The sequence below is a fragment of the Dromiciops gliroides genome, chromosome 1, assembly GCF_019393635.1.
Source record: "Dromiciops gliroides isolate mDroGli1 chromosome 1, mDroGli1.pri, whole genome shotgun sequence".
In the NCBI taxonomy this organism is placed as follows: Eukaryota; Metazoa; Chordata; class Mammalia; order Microbiotheria; family Microbiotheriidae; genus Dromiciops; species Dromiciops gliroides.
Window position 1 is genome coordinate 553,672,966 of NC_057861.1, and position 15,571 is coordinate 553,688,536.

Below are 15,571 nucleotides of genomic sequence, written 5' to 3' on the forward strand. Positions count from 1 at the left end.
CCTTTACATGAAGGGCCGATTGTAACAGATAAGGTTTGGGTTCTTACTTTGTGTCCCTTCTTCCTGAAGAATGATCTTTGGACTGGGAAGGATAGAACAAAACTGGTTAAGTGAGGATAAACATCTGGTTACCCTCAACAGGTTCAAGTCACCAGATACAGATGAATGACATCCTAGAATATGAAAAGAACTGACAGATTTGACTGAGCCACATCAATGAAATTTGAAAGATTTTGAAGAATGTGAGAAGAATCAGGACAGAAGGAAGGCAAACATGCAAATTTTTAGAAAGGTTAAGATGAAGACCAAAAGAACAACACAAATGTTTTTAAAAATCACTAAAAGGAATATGAACCTTGAACAAATGAAAGAGAACAGATAATGGGAGAACAAATGATGCAACATGCCTCTTTTTTCACAGCAGAGAGGTGGGAACTACCAGGGCAGAATACTGTTTATATTGTCAGAAGCAGTCACTGTATTGGATATTTGTGCTTAATTGTTTTTCTCAAGGGAATATCCAATCTCAAGAAATTCTTTTTTCCCCTAGAAATCACAGTGATATAAAGACAAAAAACATAAACAGACCATATTTTTAAAAACTGTTTTTAAAAGGTGAAAGGTCAAAGTCTAGAAACTATCAAGTCTGACTTCTATTGTTGGCAAAATTCTAGAAAACATCATTAGGGAATGTTTTGTGAATGGTTTGAAAAAAAAAGCATTATTTAAAATGAAAATATCTTCATCACAAACAGGTCATGCCAGATTAAAATTTTTTCTTTTCTTTTCTTTTTTTTACTATCGACTTGCAGATCAGGGTGATGCTATAGATGTAAGCTACTTAGATTTCAGCAAAATATTTTAATTTGCTTCAATTCAACAAACATCGATTACACATCTACCATGTACAATGCCCTTATCTCCAGTATGAATTTTTTGATGTTGAGTAAGGTTTGGTTTTTGAGTAAAGCTTTTGCCACAGTCATTACATTTATAAGGTTTCTCTCCAGAATGAATTCTCTGATGTCGAGTAAGATTTGCTTGCTTGGTAAAAGCTTTACAACATTCATTACACTTATAGGGTTTCTCTCCAGAGTGAATTTTCTGATGTTGGGTAAGGATCACTCTTTTGGTGAAGGCTTTCCCACATTCATTACATTTATAGGGTTTCTCTCCAGAATGAATTCTTTGATGAATATTAAGCTGTAAAATATAACTATAGGCTTTCTCACATTCATTGCACTTAAATGGTTTCTCTCCAATATGTGTATGCTGATGTTGAGTAAGGTTTGACCGCTTAGTAAAGGCTTTTCCACACTCATTACATTTAAAGGGTTTCTCGCCAGAATGAATTTTCTGATGTTGAGTAAGAATTGTCCGTTGTGTGAAGGCTTTTCCACATTCGTTGCATTTATAAGGTTTTTCTCCAGAATGAATTCTTTGATGAAGATTAAGCTGTGAAACCTGGCTGAAAGCTTTCTCACATTCATTACACTTAAATGGTTTTTCTCCAATATGAATAAGTTGATGCTGAGTAAGGTGTGCTCTCTGTGAGAAGGCTTTCTCACATTCATTACATTTATAGGGTTTCTCTCCAGAATGAATTCTCTGATGTCGAGTAAGATTTGCCCATTTGGTAAAGGCTTTTCCACATTCATTACATTTATAGGATTTCTCTCCAGAATGAATTCTTTGATGAAGATTAAGTTGTGAAATGTAACTGTAGGCTTTCCCACATTCATTACACTTAAATGGTTTCTCTTCAATATGAGTATGCTGATGTTGAGTAAGGTGTGTCCTTTGGAAAAAGGCTTTTCCACATTGATTACATTTAAACGGTTTCTCTCCAATATGAGTAAGCTGATGCTGTGTAAGGTGTGTCCTTTGTGTAAAAGCTTTCCCACATTCATCACATTTATAAGGTTTCTCTCCAGAATGAATTCTCTGATGTCGAGTAAGATTTGCCCATTTGGTGAAGGCTTTCCCACATTCATTACATTTATAGGATTTCTCTCCAGAATGATGGGTATAGTGAAGTTTCAACTGTGAAATATGTCTGAAGGTTTTCTTAAATTCATTATATGTAAAAGGTTTTTGTCCTGTGTAGATTCTTGGGCATTTAGTTAGTTCATCTTTGAAACACTTTTCATGCATATTATATTTATAGACACCATTTACTATGGGAACTTTCTGTTGTGTAATCAGGACTGATCTCAGACTGAAGTGTTTCCCAAACTCATTACTTTCAGAAGTTTCTTCCTTACTTAGAGTTTCCTCATGTGTGAACAATACTTGTTTTAAATGATTCTCTTGTTGGCTCTGCTCCCTCACTAATGGGCCTTGAAATTTAAAGGCTTCTCCTAATTTGGAGTTCCAGGAGCTATGTCTTATTGGTCTTTCCATTACTGTTCTATGAGATACTTTTTCTACAGAAGTTTCCAACTTTGGAAGTAGCTCCTTTGCTTCAGGCTCAGCATCAAAATCTGAAATAAATGGAAAAAAAATGTCTCCTCTACTAGAAGAAAATTGTTATTGGAATAAGAAGGGGAAAAAATGTCTATTCTGAAATAAGTCATATTTCTATATATGTACTATGGTTGATAAAACACATTTCTTACAAGTATGATAGCAGTAATACCAATAAAATTAGCAGTATTTTTTAGATGAGTAAATCAAGGTTCAAAGAGGTTAAGTGATAGTCACCTGGCCAATAAGCCAACAAGCTGGGACTTAATACAAGTCTCCCAAGCTGACCTTAGAGCTCTTTCCCACTACTGTGAGTATAGATTTTGTATTATGTACTTCAAAAGAAAGAGCTTGGGGGCAGCTAGTTGGCACAGTGGATAAAGCACTGGCCCTGGATTCAGGAGTACCCGAGTTCAAATCCGGCCTCACATACCTGACACTAGCTGTGTGACCCTGGGAAAATCACTTAACCCTCATTGCACTGTCTTCCCGCCCCCCCCCCCAAAAAAAAGAGCTTTAGAAAATTAAAATTGCTATGCGTTATCCTCATCTGTACTATTCAGTACAAGCTTGGAATTTATGATGAGGCTTAGAAGAAGAAAGGAAAAACAAAGACATGGGCTTAACAAAGGAAATTCTGACAAAATATCAAATAGAAGACACAGGTGGAAGTAGGATACAACATAAATTCAAAATCTCCTTATTTCATGACTGGCCCTTTCTACTTTATCTTATTATAGCATTAATATTATCAATACTTGTTTGATCCTCATAACAACCCTGGGAGGTTAGGTATTATTATTATCTCTATTTTTACAAATGAGGAAAAAGAGTTAAACAGAGATTAAGTGATTTTCTCAGGATCACATAGCTATAAAGTATCTGAGGCTAGGTTTGAATTGAGGTCTTCCTGACTCCAGGCCCAGTATTGTATACACTTTGCCAGCTAGCTCCCTTCTTTTTCAAGTATGTGTTGGATTAGAGGGTGTATGGGTCCCTTTCTACTCTGGTATTCTGTGATTTTGCTCATCACCATCAAATGAACAAGAGAGATTGAATATGAATCCCATGAAAATACCCCTACATTTAAGTAAAAGAAATCACAGGGGCAGCTAGGTGGCGCGGTGGATAGAGCACCAGCCCTGGATTCAGGAGGACCTGAGTTCAAATCCGGCCTCAGACACTTAACACTTACTAGCTGTGTGACCCTGGGTAAGTCACTTAATCCTCAGCAACAAAAATAAATTAATTTTTAAAAAATCACAGATGACTTATAAAAACAGTTTCGACCAAGTATTGAGAACTGAAGCTAGATCCAAGGAAATTAAGAAGGGAATGGGAATTGAGTAAACAGAGACAATAGACACACAACAAAGATGACAACAAAAATATATAGGCATCAAACCAGTTAGTCTCAATCCTTTCCCACTGTCCTGAAACATTTAGAAAAGAGCTTCTTGGATCAAAATTTCAAAGATGTTTTCTCCCTGACTTTCTTAGTGACTGCTTGTAGTAAATATCCATCTGTTCCTTTTTCATAACTCACATGGACAGATGGCTCTTGGGGCTTCACTCTCCAGCATCCACGGCATTTCCCCACGTTCCAACTGGGAGATCACATCTGGTTTGGGAACTGAAAGCCCTGCCAAGGGGAAGAAAAGTTAGATGGATATTTATTCTGAGGGAAAAGAGTTATTGCAGAATACAATTTAAAGTTCATCATAGTCAGAAAAGAGACTAAGCTAAGAAGGCCTAGAATAGTTCAAATAACTTCTGATGGTATTTGGTATTGTGTTTCCATAATGTATAGAGGATAGATCATGAAATTGGTTTAGGTTCAGAAAGGTACTTAGATCATTTGCCCTTTCTGCTAGAAGGCCACAAGTACCCTACTTTCAGAGGTGCTTGCACTGGGACCTTGGAAAAAATCCTAAACACAGGGAAGCAAAGGATGGGAAAATGGCAGTATCAGGAATAGCAATAAGGTAATGACATTGCCTCATTTTTAGTTCTATAAGGCAAAGATTTTTTACTCCATGGAACATAGAGCTGAAAAAAATCAAATAGATCAAAAGGGGATTAAGAATCTCCAGTTTTGAAACTTAAGACAAAACTCAGATAAATCCTTCTTATATTCCACATTCTTTTTAATTTTTTTTATTTTATAGAATTAAAAAAAATTTTTTTTAAAGCAGGGCAATGAGGGTTAAGTGACTTGCCCAGGGTCACACAGCTAGTGTCAAGTGTCTGAGCCCGAATTTGAACTCAGGGTCTCCTGAATCCAGGGCTGGTGCTTCATCCACTGTGCCACCTAACTGCCCCATATTCTACATTCTTTAGAGAAGTAGGACATAAAACACCCTTAAATAAAGATTCTGAGTCAAATGGAGAAGATTTACCAAGAAAAACCAGATTTCTATAGTTCTCCAGAAGCACTTCCTTGTAGAGGTCTTGATGAACAGGAGCCAGTTGAGCCCACTCTTCCCAAGTGAAGTCTGGATCCACATCTTTGAACGTCACTGATTCCTGAAACATCAAATACATTTGCACTTTCCTGAGACTAGGTTCTTAGTCTTAGCTCAGGAGGTTGGTAGCACTGGGAAAATGAATGAATTATACAGAGGGTGATGCTACCATTATTCAGGACACAAAAGAACCCCAAATCATTTGTTGACTGAAGAACTATATAAATGTTAGGTATTGCTATTATTTCAACATGTACATCATTTTTGTCAGACTTGGTGGTAAATTTAAAAAAAGAATGAAGGGACAGCTAGATGGCGAAGTGGTAAAGCACCAGCCCTGGAGTCAGGAGTACCTGAGGTCAAGTCTGGCCTCAGACACTTAACACTTACTAGCTGTCTGGGCAAGTCACTTAACCCCAATTGCTTCACCAAAAAAAAAAAAAAAGAAGAAGAATGAGATATAGCCTGTACTTTTAAAAAAATTTTCACCCAAACTCTTGATCTAGTTAGATCACCTGATATAAATAATAAATATAGGGTCTCTTCCACATTCTTTACTAATATACCCTTCCACTGTGCTTATGGAATTCCGAGTCTAAAAGGGGTAAAATACACTTTCAACACTGAACCTTATCTTCACTACCTCAGGGGAAGCCTGGCTCTCCCTAACCCTACTACTGTTTCCAATGCTTTTCTCTTGGAAGAACCTCAATTTATCCCACTACCCCAGAGAGAATGGGAAAGTCATTCTGCCTTTTTTCCCTGAGTACTAGGTCTAAGCCATTGACCTATTACTCTTTCTCCACTTGCCTTCATTCTCTGTAAATGATATAAAGTTGTATTAGTCTCTCCAAAATGCTAACATCAAGCTATCATCACTAAAAAACAAATCTGAGTTTATTAGATTACTTAAGCATGGGGCTCTCCATTTTTCTACTCTACTCCCTTCCTTTATAAGACTTGCATCCTATTCCTACTTTTTTGTTTGTTTGGTTTTTGTAGGCAATGGGGGTTAAGTGACTTGCCCAGGGTCACACAGCTAGTAAGTGTCAAGTGTCTGAGGCCGGATTTGAACTCAGGTACTCCTGAATCCAGGGCCAGTGCTTTAACCACTGCGCCATCTAGCTGCCCCCCTACTCCTACTTTTTAATGTTACTACAGGAGTTTACCATACTTCAAACTCTTATGCACCTGTGATTTCAATGATCACACTCCCTAACAACAATGCAAATTGCAAACCATCTATATACGCTTTCTCAATCTGTGTAATTATTGTCCAAATCTCTCCATAAATAAAATGGAAATAAGCATAGTATGGACTTGCACATATGTGTTTGAGTGTATATGTGTATATATGTGTATATGCAGCAAGGTAGTACAGTGGATAGAGCACTAGTCCTGAAGTCAAGAGGACCCGAGTTCAAATCTCACCTTGGATACTTATTAGCGGTGTGACCCTGGGCAAATCACTTAAACCCAACTGCCTCAAAAACATCTGGGCCAGAGGGCAGTTAGGTGGTGCAGTGGATAAAGCAGCAGCCCTGGATTCAGGAGGGCCTGAGTTCAAATCCAGCCTCAGACATTTGACACTTACTAGCTCTGTGAGCCTGGGCAAGTTACTTAACCCTCATTGCCCTGCAAAAATTAAATAAATAAATAAATATTAGAATATAGATTCTCTGGAGACAGAGATTTGGGGGCAGCTAGGTGGCACAGTGGATAAAGCATCAGCCCTGGATTCAGGAGGACCTGAGTTCAAATCTGGCCTCAGACACTTGACACTTATTAACTGTAGCTTGCCATAATATTGGGGTTCAGAAAATGAGGGACCTCTAGGTCCAAAGACTGACTCAATCCCCAAGCTTGCTTCCAGCTCAGCTAGTTCACAAGAGCTGGCTTCATTTCTATTAACTCACCACCTGGGGTCCGTAGTCTCTATGGAAGTCAGCTGTGCAGCCCCTCTCTTGTCAGCTCTCGGAAGCTCACCAAAAGGAAAAGGAGCTCCCAGCCTCAGCGGTCTCTTTTCTACATTTTCTCTCCCTCCCCCAAAAGGGAGGTCCTTCAAGCTGGATGGCTGAGAGAGTGGTCCCCCTGCTGACTTTAGCAGTATACTTCACTCAGGGCAGGCCAGGTGTGGCCTGTATCTAATCATCACAAGTAGGTACTTAGTGGGTTTCTCAAACAATACTAAATCAGGTGGGACCCCTGGGCATCTGCCAAATTCCATTATTTTATCACATAAGCAAATTTTAGAGGAGTATGGAAGAAATCACTTTTCAGATCTGTATAGGAATAATCACTAAACAAGTGATAAGGAGAATCACAGAAAATGAAATGGACAATTTTGATTATATGAGGTAAAAAATTATAGCACAAATATAAAATTAGAAGAAAAAGCAGGTAAGAAAAAAACTGTGAAGTAATTTTCTCTGATAAAGGTCTCATATCCAAGATACATAAAGAATCAATTCAAATTTATAAATCTAAGAGGCACTGGGAAATACCATTATAAACAAATGGTCAAAATATATGAACAGGCAGTTTAAAAAGGAAGAAATCCAAACTATCATTAACCAGGTGAAAAGATGCTTCATATCATTAATAGTTAGAAAAATGCAAATTAAAACAATTCTGAGGTTCTACTTTACATCCATAAAATTGGCAAAAATGATAAATATTGGAGAGGCTATGAGAAAGCAGGCACACTAATACATCGCTGGTAGAGCCATTCTGTGGTCATTCTGGAAAGCAATTTGAAACGATGTCCCAAAAGTTATCAAACTGTATCTTAAGTTCATCAAAGTTATTAAAGCATATCAAAATTACCAAACTTTGATCCACTTATACCACTACTAGATCTATACCCTAAGGAAATTAAATAAAGAGGAAAAAGACCCATATCTAAAGAAATGTTCATTACAGCTCTTTTATAGTAGTGAAAAAGTGCAAACTTGGGGGGGGTGCCCACCAATGAGGTAATGAAGAAAATATGGTGGCTCGTTAGCCGCGCCCCCCCCCATGTAATAATATTATATTGCCATGAGAAATGACAAAATGAACCGTTTCAGAAGAAATTAGGAAGACGTCTATGATTCAATGTAGAGTGCAGTGAGGTGAACTAGGAGAATAATTGTACAAAATGACACTATAGAGAAACAACTTAAAGAGACTTTAGAATTATGATTAATGCAATGATAAAACATGAGTACAGAGGACTGAAAATGAATTATACAACCCACCTACTGCCAGAGAGGTGACAGATTTAAAATCCAGAATCAGACATACATATTTGAACATGGCCAGTGTGATAATTTGTTTTGTGGTATTATGCATACTTAGTTTCAGGAGTTTAAAAAATTATTCTATTTGGAGCAGGAGGGCATAGAAGGGAGAGGTTTTCTTTAAAGGGCATCAATAATATTTAGAAAGTATACTGTTGTACTTTGTTTTTTTTTTTGTTGTTGTTGTTGTTGTTTTGGCGGGGCAATGAGAGTTAAATGACTTGCCCAGGGTCACACAGCTAGTAAGTGACAAGTGTCTGAGACCAGATTTGAACTCAGGTCCTCCTGAATCCAGGGCCGGTGCTTTATCCACTGTGCCACTTAGCTGCCTCTGTTGTACTTTTGGTTTTTTTTGTTTGTTTGTTTGTTTTTGTTTTGTTTTTTGCAGGGCAACGAGGGTTAAGTGACTTGCCCAGGGTCACACAGCTAGTAAGTGTCAAGTGTCTGAGGCCGGATTTGAACTCAGGTACTCCTGAATCCAGGGCCGGTGCTTTACCACTGCGCCATCTAGCTGCCCCCTCTGTTGTACTTTTAACAGATGAAAATGAGGAATCAAATAAAAATGTGTATATTTCAGGTACTTGGGTGGTACAGTCCATAGAGCACTGGGCATAGAATCAGGAAGACTTTAGTTAAAATTTGGCCTCATGGGGCAGCTAGGTGGTGCGGTGGATAGAGCACCAGCCCTGGAGTCAGGAGTACCTGAGTTCAAATCCGACCTCAGACACTTAACACTTACTAACTGTGTGACCCTGGGTAAGTCATTTAACCCCAATTGCCTCACTAAAAAAAAAAAAATTGGCCTCATACAATTTACTTGGGCAAGTCACTTAACCTCTATTTGTCTCAGTAAAAAAAGGGATAATGACAGCACCTACTTCCCACTTTTCTGTGATTATCAAATGAGATAATATTTGTAAGTGCTTGGCATAGTGCCTGGCACACAGTAGATGCTATATAAATGCTAGCTTTTATTACACTGAGAACCAAGAAGGTATTTTAGGGAAAAGAAAGGACACTTCAACTCACTTGAAGTCTGGCTACTGGGAACCCAGCAGACTTTTCCTTCTCTATGCTTCCTTCTTGGAGAAGAGTAGGATCTTGAGAACTTGGAGCTGGGAAGAAAAAAGGACAGGAATAAGAACTGACACAACCTTTGAAAAATTAAGAGAGAATGGCAATATCACTTGGAACCCTGACTTTGGACCTGTGGTCACAGCAGGTTTCCAGGGACAGAATTTTGCTTAGGAGCCGACACACAGATGATTTCACAATTCTGTCTTCAATACAATTTCTTTGCCACGGAATCCTCTATATTTAATGACAACTCTCAATTATACAGAATGTGGGATGAACAAATTTACCAATTTCCTTACATAAAATGGCTTCATAATAAAGTTAGTATCTTGTATTGATCAGCCAGAAAAATGTAGTCTGTAGGAGGATGGGATTTTGGAAAGCAGGACCAAAACCAAGCTTACCTACTCTCTAGCTATATGACCCTGAACAAGTCAACTGATCACACTGTAGAAATATTTTTGATGACTAGGGCTAATTTGTGGGGACTAATCTGGGGACTTTTGACTATTTGGCTATCTGATTGCTATTAATTTAATATGGGCCGTTTATAAAGTTCTACCACACTGCTCCACTCCCAAAATTGATAAGCAAAGGATTAAGAAGCCTCTTAACTAAATAATCAAAGCAGAGTTTATTTATGAGATACTATTTAAAATTAAGAATACAGGGAAATAAAATGCACAACCTGACTGCACTGCGGTGCGTCTCTTTCCACTGTGTCTCTTTCCCACCTGCTGCGCCTGGAACTTTTTTAATATAATAAGGGCCTTAGCCACCTCTTGCCTTAGGGCACTCAGGTCCTTTATTCTAACTCTGAGCCCCTTTCACTTTGTAAATCCCCTTGCTTCTAACTTTCCTCTCCTTACTGCCACCACTGAACCCCTGTGTTTCTCTCACCGACCTTCTGTCTGTCTGTCTGCTCCGTCAGTCTGCCCTTCGGCCTCTCTTTTCCCTGCTCCTAGTCCTTCTCGTCTTCTCCTGCGTCCTTGTAGCCCCGTCTCTAGTCTGCCACGCTCCAACCTTTCTAATCTCGTCAGCCGCCCCCCCTGAGTCTAACTCCCAGGTCTATATATACCTTTTCTTCTCTCCACTCAAATCTCGGGGCTTCCTGCACCCCCACAGACCAAGTTAATCTGCTAGCCAGAGCTGTGGCTGGTGGGGGGTGGGGGTGTGTGTGCTCCAGCCTCACGTGCCTCAGCACAGGCTACATCAGAGCCCGGCCTGGACAAGCCCAGGATCTCTCGGATAGCTCTGCTCAGGGCGGAGGGAGCTGGGGACTTTTCCCCCCCAGCTGTCTGACCTTGTGTCTTGTACAGCTCCCGGGACTTTTTGGCTCAGCTGAAGCGTGGAGGGGGGAACCAGCACCTCCCACACAGAAGAGACCCTGAGGGCCTAAGGCTTTCTAATCTCAGCCCAAAGGTAGGGTCCCCAAATCAAAATAAATTTCCACAACACTATACATTAATTTTCTTTTTGTTGTTGTTTTTTGGGGTTTTTTGGTGAGGCAATTGGGGTTAAGTGACTTGCCCAAGGTCACACAGCTAGTTAAGTGTCAAGTGTCTGAGGCCAGATTTGAACTCAGGTCTTCCTGAATCCAAGGCCAGTGCTTTATCCACTGTGCCACCTAGCTGCCCCATTAATTTTCTTATATGTAAAACTAGGAATAGTTATATCTGCCTTATTTATCTCATAAGGGCCTTATGGAATGAAAACATATTGTACAGGAAGAATAGTATTATTGAGCTCATTGCTCAGGTATTGATTTAGGGATGGGTTGCCACAGTTCCTAAGAAGAAACCCTTGTGAGAGTTTTATAGGAAGAAGGAATATTTTGACTGCTTCTGATACCTTCTCCCTCCTAAGAACAACCCATGAAGAAGGCTCTTATTAAATGACCACATATTTTGCATAAGTAAAACGACAAGGAATGGAGTGGGCTGGATGACATAAGACACAGAAACAATAGTGGTATTTAAAAGGTTCTTCTTCACTGTCTCCAGAGAGGATATGTCACCTCCTTTCTCATCCTGACCAATCTTCCCTTTTTCATTATTATTTTTCCCAGGGGCCCTTTCTCTGGGTTTTCTATTCTTCTCATACCCTGAAGAGACTTTGCTCTCTTCCTCCATCCCTCTGTAACTCTCACCTTCCTCCTCAAGCATTTGGGTCAAATCTTCCACCAGGGTGACCACCTCCTCAATGTTCTCTGGGTGCTGTGACTTCACCCAAATCCTGATCTCACTGGGCAAGATGGTCAGGAATTGCTCCAGCACCAGCAGCTCCAGGATCTGCTCCTTTGTGTGACTTTCTGGCCTCAGCCACTGAAGGCAGAGTTCCCAGAGCTGGTTCACAGCCTCCCGGGGTCCAGTTTTCTCTGGGTATGGAAAACATCTGAAGTTCCGGCGAGAAGCCTCAGGATTGAATTTCCCTCTTCTTAGAATGGTAGTCTCTTCCTTAGGAGCTCCTTTTATTAACCTGTCTTGTTCATGAACATCCAGAATATGGGAGGACAGGGGGCTGGATGTCATCTTATTCAGGGCCAGCATCTCTCTATCTAGTACAGAAACACTGGGCTTCAGAGTTGCATTCCCAGAGGAAATCAATTCCCTTCAGATTCAGGCTGGACATCTGCATACATTCATGGGGAGTACTGTGGAAAGAAATATATTATGGTTAGTAGTGGGGACAATAATCAACAAGTACTTAGTAAGTTCCTTCTATTTGCCAGGTACTATAGGCACAATATAATCAATAAAACAATCCCTATTTGCATGGAGCTTATATCCTCATGGAGGAGACAATTCCATTATCTAATTATATATAGAGAAGAGAATATAAAGAGAATACAAAAGTATGTGAAGTACATGGTAGTTTGAGAGGGAGGGGACTAGCAGTTAGAGGGATCAGAAAAGGCTTTGAGTAGAAGGTAGTGCCTGAGCGGCATCCTGAAAGAAGAGAAGGTTGAGGTAAGAAAGAGGAATGAATTTCAAGTATTGGGAACAGTCAATGCAAAGGCACAGGGATGGAAATGAATGAATTAAAAAACATTTATCAAGTGCTTACAATGTACAAAGCATAATGCTAAGTGCTGGAAATATAAACAGAAGAGTAAAAGACTCTGTCCTCTCAAGGAGCTCAAATTTTATTGTTTTTTTTTTTGTTTTTGCAGGGCAATGAGGGTTAAGTGACTTGCCCAGGGTCACACAAGCTAGTAAGTGTCAAGTGTCTGAGACCAGATTTGAACTCAGGTCCTTCTGAATCCAGGGCTGGTGCTTTATCCACTGTGCCACGTAGCTGCCCCCATTTTTTTTTTTAGCTCACATTTTTACTGGGGAAATAACATATATGGAAGATTTCAGCTGTGAGTTACATGGAAGAGTCCTGTGGTCCTTAAGGTACAGTGGCACAGCAATGGTAAATGCTTCTTTTTAAACGTCATTTGCACTGATAAAATCCTATCAGTTTGAGATGCTGAACTATGTGATGGTGTCAAGGACTCTGGTCACAAGAACTTTCTTTTCTGGGTCTTCAGTAGCTGTGGTTTTAGAAACTGCAGGAACAATTACCAGGCGGTATCACCACAGGGGTTGCTTCCCAGGATGATGGCTGATTACTGTCCTAGCCTATCTCCAAAGCAAGAAAGATTTGGGATATTTCAGACTGTGGAAACTGAGTATATTGAGGAAGTGAGAAGTTAGACCAAAAGCTATATTTGGTCCCCTGGGACAAAATATACTCAGTTTCCATGACCTGGGTTTGAGGGGAGATGGTGATTAAGGTAATGGTAGTCCATTGACCTCCTGGCACATGTCTTCACCTTGGGATGCCTTGCTCCTTCAGTTAGGCTAGCTGGCTTATTCTGTAGGTAGCATTTGGGTAGGCTGGTTGACCTCTCTCTGCAGAAGCTGCCTCTCCAGATGATGGCCAGGAGGACTGAGCTAGAAGCAAAAATCAATGGTCTGGGGGCTCCTGTGCCCATCTACATGTGTATGGCAGTTGGTCAGCAGTTTCTGGTTCTGATGATGAGGAGGATAGGCTTCTCTCCCTCTTTTCATATAGGGAAACTCAGTTATATAGTAACAGGTAAGCAGAACTAGGACCGTGACATAGATTTCACGATTCCTAGTGCAGTGTTCTTTACATCAGAGGTGTCAAACTCACCTCACTGCTGGAACCAGATTAAAATGTATTTGGGCACTGTTTAAACAAATATATAAAAATACAATACGAAACAGATGTTAATGTGTGGCTTTCTTCTTTCTGAGTCTGACACCACTGCTTTACAGTATAACCATGTTGCCTCTATATAAAAACACACATATATAGCTAGACAAATGGTTCTGCATCTCAACACACTAGCCTAGCTCACAGCTGAAAAAATACATGTTTTGCCTGGACTGTAAACTCCACTAGAACAGAAACTTTATGTTTTTCTTCTTTGGATCTGCCACAGCATATGGCACAATGCCTTGTACACAGTGGAAACTCCAAAAATGTCCTTCGAATAAATGGGGTTGGCAACAGACATGCCACACAACACACACATAACACAACAAAAAAAGATGCTTGAATCAACTTGCAAACCTCTACTAGACAATCAACTAAACCAATATAAAATGTTTTGCTCAATAACTGCGCACATGATCGAGGGCATATGTTTGACACTGTTCTTAACAATAATTTAAAAACCACTACTACTGGAGAAGCTGGTATCCTTTACCAGAAACAATAAGTTTTGTGGTTCCTAAGTAAAAGGTTATTTGAAAAAAAATGGAATCACTCTTTTGATTATCATTTTAAGGTCAGTAAATGGTATGGCAATTTTCAATGAGTCTACTGAAACCAATTCAATTCAATAAAGATTTATTAAGTGCTTACTTTGTGCCAGACAGAGACATCTGGCAGGCGGAATAGAACTGGCCTTGGAATCAATCAGGAAAACCCAGGTTAAAGTTCAGCCTCTGACACAAGCAAGATGGAAGACCATGGGCAAATTTCCTTTAATCTCCCCTGACAGGGCTCTGGGTAACTCTCTAAAACTTTAAATTGCAGAACAAACCGTACTGGTAGATGGGACTTATTCACTGGAAGTTTCCATGACAGACTACTGGGCATGGTCAGGAAAATCTGGGTTCAAATCCTTCTTCAGACACCATATTTCTGAACCTAGGCCCCTCTGGGTCTCAGTTTTCTCATCTGTAACATGACGCCCTCCAAACCCACTCTATGTATCCTCTAAAGAAACCTGAAAATTTCAGGTTAAATTCTAGGCCTTAATTAAATCTCCAAGGAAACAAGCAATACGAGGCATACTTGCCAAAAGGCACCAGCCCTAAGCCAAGCAAATCTACTTCTATCAAATTCAACGGTCATAATAAAATCTACCCCCAAATCTGGGTCAGGGGAAATATCCCGTCTTTTCCTTCCCTCTTCTCTTTTGACCAGGGGATAGATGAGAATCAGGAAGACCTGAATTTAAATCCTGATTCAGGCATTTACTAGCAGTGTGACCCTGTGCAAGTTACTTAACCCGTTTGCCTCAGTTTCGATAACAGCACCTACCACACAGGGCTGTTGCGGGGGTCAAATGGGATATGTAATGCGCATTGCAAACCGGAAAGCGCCATAGAAATGTTTATCTTCTACTTTCCCTTCTCATCATACCCGTGTCGCAATAAGCTCGAGGAACTGCAGTTCCTCCCACAGCCGCAGCTGCTGGGTCCAACCACGGCGAAAATCCTGCGGGGAGCGAGATGCTTGGACCTCTAAAACTTGTTGTTTGGGGGGGGGGGGGGTTGTCCCTCCGACTGCACCGGAAGCAAAACCTGAGCCACTTCTGAGGGGATTGTCAGTCATGGCGATCCTGATGCGCGCGCAACCTCGCTGTAGCGCATCCGTGAGCTTGCAGAACTACGATTCCCAGAATGCCCCGGGTCAGTCCCTTTCCGGCAGTCTTTTCAAGTACAGGCAAGCAGAGTCTGAAAATGTTTAGCTTGAATTTTTAGTTCAGATTCAGCTCCTATTTCCCACTCGTAATTAGCAATACTATTTTACCCCGCTAAGCTTCAGTTTCTTCATGACTAACTTAAACTAGATGATCTCTAAGGTCTCTTCCTGCTCTAATGTGGGAATGAAAGCATTATTATCCCTGTTTTTCTGTTGTTTGTTTTTAAAATTTTATTTTTGTGATATATAATTATATTGTATACATATATCAAACATGGATATAACATATGCACACACACTTATATGACATATATAATGTATAATTTCTACATT

The 15,571-nt window shown here is 40.0% G+C and overlaps 1 protein-coding gene across 1 annotated transcript; it reads right to left on the reverse strand.

Annotated features, from left to right (window-relative positions):
- Nucleotides 1–292: 292 nt before the first annotated feature.
- LOC122734931 (zinc finger protein 2 homolog) lies at nucleotides 293–15,075 on the reverse strand. Its single transcript, XM_043976117.1, has 6 exons — nucleotides 14,957–15,075; nucleotides 11,439–11,942; nucleotides 9,242–9,327; nucleotides 4,866–4,992; nucleotides 4,013–4,108; nucleotides 293–2,483 (listed from the first exon to the last, which is right to left on the reverse strand). Exons 2-6 carry the CDS (start codon nucleotides 11,836–11,838, stop codon nucleotides 877–879), a joined length of 2,316 nt encoding a protein of 771 aa, XP_043832052.1. The 5' UTR covers nucleotides 11,839–11,942; nucleotides 14,957–15,075; the 3' UTR covers nucleotides 293–876.
- Nucleotides 15,076–15,571: the final 496 nt, after the last annotated feature.